Here is a 5168-nt window from a genome sequence, read left to right on the forward strand (position 1 = left end):
AAAACAATTCCACAGTATTATCTTTGTTAGATGTTTCCATTGATTCTGGTCAGCTTGACACTAGCTGACAACTCAACATTTCCAATTGGGAATAATCTAACAATAACAAAGATCCTGATGTGAAATTTTCAGGAAGGCTCCCTTCCTGATGGACCATTAGGGATCAACTATCTTAAAGATTTCAGTGCAAACACTTTTACTTCTCACTTAAAAGACACCTTGGAACCAAGGATAACTGAGCAGTTACCTTCCAATTTGAAAAAAGCTGCAACGTTTGAGACTGTCAACCAACAGAAGTCTCAAGTCCTCAAATTCAGAATTCTCTGCATAACACAAAAAAATACCCTCATCTTTGGCCAAAGGTCTAGGGAAATGTTTCAGGTGAATGTTGGTGAAAGTAGGAACACAGCTCTGAGTTTGGAATAGCTTTTTCATTTGAAAAGCAAGTGGGAAAGGGAAGYGCCATCCTTTGGTCTAGCAAGTTCTGAGGACATGAAACTAAATAAAAAATAAATAAAATACAAAAAATAATCAAAATGGCTAAATCAGTTTAGGCATGAGGGCAAGAAAACATTCAGGAAAAAAAAAATCATGTTACCATGCTTCCTATAATAGCATAAGGAAAAGGAGTTTGTCAGCATTCAACAGGAGTACTTCTACACCGTAAGACCCACCAAAGGGGAAAAAAAATACCTGGTGGTCCTGAAAAACACAATGCTAAGGAAAAGGGACCATCCAATAACAGAATGGAAAGAAACTTCTTTGATAGTACAAATAAATCCCCTAAAGTTGCATAAAACATTATTAAGACAATAAAGGCAGCTACTAGCATTACAGTATGCAGGAAGGGACAGGAACATCGCGTACTGGGGTTTTGCTGAATGACTTTGCTACAAGAGCTGCAATTTATTGCTACTGGCCGCTAATAGATGCTGGGGAACTAATTACAAGGATAGGAGTCATGCAACCTAGCTCAACTCGCTCTGATAAAGAACTGAAGTAAAACCTGTACCAAACAGAGTTACAAGATTCCTACAGAAACAAAAACAATCAAAAAATACAAAAAAAAATCTTTGTGGTTCCCAGTTACGATACTACAAAGGTAAGAAACACAAATACATTCATTTTTGGGGGGTTTTTTTTTGAACTATTCAAGGCTATGAATACATGACCATCACTAATGGCACTGTTTTTAAACAAACCTATTTAACATGGAAGAAAGAATTTCAGCAGGCTGACATGAAAGGAAACGGGCAGAGCTGTACTTTCCAACGTTCCTAATGCAATGGTTTTCCACGCTGAGGGAGTACAAGTGCAATGGACCACAGAGAGTGTCCAAATTCACAAGCTCTCTCTAAATAACATCTCTGGCTATTATGATCATGGACAAACTGCACAGATGGACTACTGTTTTGATCCAGCACAGCACTTCTTTTAAGTACTTCGAGTATATTTTTCTTACTTCAGGAAGATGTTGCAATTGCCTCACAGCTGCTAGAAAAATTCTTACAAATCAGTGGTGAGGACTTCATAAGAATGCTTAGGTATGACAACCACACTCTAAGATTATTTTCATTGGGGTCTTGACTTTTAAAAAAATAACTACTAACAGAAACAGCAAAAATTTCATATCCTCATTTAAATCCCAGAATAAAAATCAAGCCAGTAAAATTTAGTTATTCCTCAAAACTTACATTCTTTATTTTTATGTTCCCCCAGTCATCATCCTGTATTTGAAGTGAAATAAAAGACAAGTTAGTTTTCTTACAGCAAAAAGCAAGTGAGTATTTTCATTAATATTAATCATATATTTCTAAATATACTATCGTGTTTCATTCAAGACTCCACAATATTGAATTACGAACATATTATGAAGTCTTGTCTGGCAAAATGGAACCAAGTCACCTTTTCAAGAAGGTTCTTCGCTTATTGTTTAACACTGCTTAGACATAAACAACTTTTTTGTAGGAAAGTTGTCCATATTCCATTATACTGAGATAAGTCTCCAGCAAAGAAATGCCAGAGAACTGTCGTGTCCGCTTTGTTTTCACTGGCCCACAACACAGAAGCTTTTCTTAAACAAGCTAAAAAGAGTTGCACTCAGATACTGAACATTAAAAACAAAACAAAACAGAACAGAAACACCAAGCAGAGTAAAGTCTGGTACAAAACAGTGAAAAGGTTTTAAAATAGCAGCCTGCATCTCCCAATCATTCATCAACACACTTTTGTCAGTATTTGCTAGTAGCAAGCAATAGATCATGCAGAATTCTTGCCGAAAAATGGTAGTCAGTTTAATACATACCATGAAAGATCACCTAGAGGAATATTCTAAATTACTGTTACTGCTAATTATAATTGTAACAGAGTTAGAAATAATACACAAGCATGGGTTTCTACCTTCAGAGTTCCTCCTTTAACCATAACCTTCTGTCTAGCTGGCTGAACTCCAGTCAGTGCAAACAACTGAGCTTTGAAGACCATTGGAGGTTCATCAGTGTTAAGCTCCACACCATCGAATTTCTCTTTTCCCCATTTCACGTTAACTGCAAACAAAGTAGTTTTAAACTAGATTATTTCCTAACATACAAAAATGTAAATCCTAAGGTTAAAAGAGTATTTTAAATTCTGGTCTTTATACCATTCAATTTTCCATTCTAAAACTTGTCAACAATCAAGTTAAGGTGCACCTTTATGGTAAAGTGTCTCAGCCATCAGAATATACTATTTCCAAAGCAACGTATATACTGAGAAACCACTTTGCAAGCAATAAATGCATAAAACAGAAGCAGAAATTCTTTACGTAAATATTCACAAAAGCAGTTAGAAAGTTAACTCTCACAATCTCTTGGCGCTGTTAATTGCAACCAAATTTCTGAAGCAAATTCAGTTGTATGCTTTCAGTTAAGTTTTCCATAGCATTTCCATTCTTCTTCAATGACAAACTGTACGATGTTTTTTAGAGGCAAAGTTACTGTTTGATAGCTGTAGTTTTGGCTACGGGTATTATTTACACGAAGGTACGTGAGATGCTAAACATGCATCACAACACACTCCATAAAATCAAATACCTTCTGCTTTCTTTGAATGGAATGTTAACCTTACAGTGCCCTTTACAAAACAATCACTATTATATTCTTCAGTTTTGATGCTATTCACACAAATAGCGTTGTTTATTAAAGTCGCATAAAAACATGGACAATCAGCTGCCACAGGTTTCAGCTCCAAAAGCCCTTACCCGCAGTAAGGGCACAGGGCTGGAATTAGGAACTCAAACGAAATTTGCAAGTGGCATCACCAGCAGAAATGTTAGGCAGAATGACAAAAAGGCATATTAATTTCACTGTGGTAAGGCTATTACTAACCAAGAGCAAACAAAAATTTCTAGGATAAATAGCATGTTTTTAAGGAACAGTTTATAAGTCCTCAGTCATTTCCAATCACTCTCATATGTTCAAAAGGCTACTTTAGCCAGCTACAGCTTTGCTGAAAATCTGCAAAATATAGCACACAGAAATATCCAGCTCAAGTGCATTGTAAGTGGTTGAAACATCATGCTTTGAGAAAGTCATATGCTTTCTCTTGCCTGTACTTCTGTTTTAAGTAAATCTATTGTGGCAACTCTAGTTTTTTTCCCTGCAAAGAATTTTTAGAAGTCGTGATTAAAAAAAAACTTCCAGAAAGGTTAAGGTTTCAGGTGTACACAGTACTTGGGAAGGGAAATAGGAAGAATAACCAAGATTTAGTCTAAATTATTAGCCTGCATAACAGCTCAAATTATTGGCATTTCAGTATTTCTATCAGGATGTCCCTTTTAATTTGCCTGACCTGTAATACATTTTTTAAATGTATTTACTATTTTGCATTTTTAATATTTACCAAGCACAGGTCCTTTCCCATTTCCTTGGGAGACAACACACTCAGTCCCTGAACAAGTCTGCTGCACACATTTAAGTTTTGCATTTTTGAACAGTCATCCATCGTCACTAAATTAAATGCGCGGGAGAGTAAGTGGTTGTTAATCTATACCATCGCCGTTTCTGAAAACTCAGCACTCAAGAGTAGATACGAGATGAGCATCAATGCCTTTGTTTCAGAGATCACAACTGAAATTCCAGCAAAAGTTTCCGAAATAAGAGAGAGAACTGCGTTATTTGAAAACAATGGAAACTAAGAAAACAGACTGATATATTTGCCACACTGAATGGAAAACACAGCTTATATAGATGTGCTAAGAGTTTAGGAAAAGCGTTATTTTATTAGCATCAAGATTCCAGTTTGCCAACCACAATTCAAATGGAAGTGAAAGAGGAGCACAACTGAGTACTGATGCCTTCTAAAATCCGTTCTTCTTCTCCTAAAATGCTTCAAGAGGCCCGAGCTGCGAAACACAGACACACCAGTAACTGCTCCTAGTAACTGCTCCTAGAAGAGTCACTGGTGAGCGGGAGGCTTTGCTCTTGCAGTCTTCACTAGAAACTCCCACTAGTGGAAACAAGGGTGAGGCAGATGCAATGCGATTTTACAAAACTGTAATTCCTCTGGTTTTAACTAAGAAATAACAGGTTTAAAAAAGCAGAGGCAGATGAACCTCAATTTGTAGGAACTGATGCACAGTTACAGTTCATCTGACAGACAGCAGCACTCATCTTCGTACAAAACGAAAATAAAGGCTGGCAGCGAAGCATAATTCTGTGTAACATTTGCCCGACACGTATCCGCACAGCTCCGTCTTGCCGAAACGGCCCGTCCTGCGGCGGACAGAGCTCTCCAGCCTCCGCAGCAAGGCGATACCAACCCTCCCCCCCGCGAGGCCAGGCGGGGCCCCGAAAACAGCTCCCGCCGCAGCCCCCGGCGCGGTAACAAACCGGCGAGCGGACGCTGACACGTGCTGAGCCCCGCAGAGCTCCCTTGGGGGGAGCTTTTCAGGAGGGAGGGAGGAGCAGGAAAAAACTCTCCTCAGCGTTTTGCCCCCCAACTCGCAGCCCCGGTGCCCCTCGGTGGGGCCCCCGCCCCCACAGAGAGGCGGGAGGGGCCGCGCGGGGGGGAGGGGAGGAGGACGGCGCGTGCCTGAAGCAGCGGCAACGGCTCCCAGCTCCCCCCCCCCGCCCCCGCCCCGCTCTGCGGGCGCGGAGGGAAGGGCCGGCTCACCTGAGAAGAGCGGCATG

At 39.8% G+C, this 5168-nt stretch overlaps 1 protein-coding gene across 2 annotated transcripts in view; it reads right to left on the minus strand.

Annotated features, from left to right (window-relative positions):
• Positions 1-5167, minus strand: part of USP14 (ubiquitin specific peptidase 14) — a 21744-nt gene extending 16577 nt beyond the window's left edge. The window contains exons 1-3 of one of the 2 annotated variants that reach the window (XM_026058655.1): positions 5152-5167; positions 2401-2546; positions 1695-1727 (exon numbers count right to left, since the gene is read on the minus strand). In XM_026058655.1, the coding sequence (XP_025914440.1) occupies positions 1695-1727; positions 2401-2546; positions 5152-5167 (195 nt within the window). Of the gene's footprint in view, positions 1-1694; positions 1728-2400; positions 2547-3879; positions 4091-5151 lie in introns of those variants that run through there. The other variant, XM_026058656.1, reaches the window with a different exon arrangement.
• Position 5168: the final 1 nt, after the last annotated feature.

This window comes from Apteryx rowi, unplaced genomic scaffold (assembly GCF_003343035.1).
Source record: "Apteryx rowi isolate R43461 unplaced genomic scaffold, aptRow1 scaffold_149, whole genome shotgun sequence".
NCBI lineage: Eukaryota > Metazoa > Chordata > Aves > Apterygiformes > Apterygidae > Apteryx > Apteryx rowi.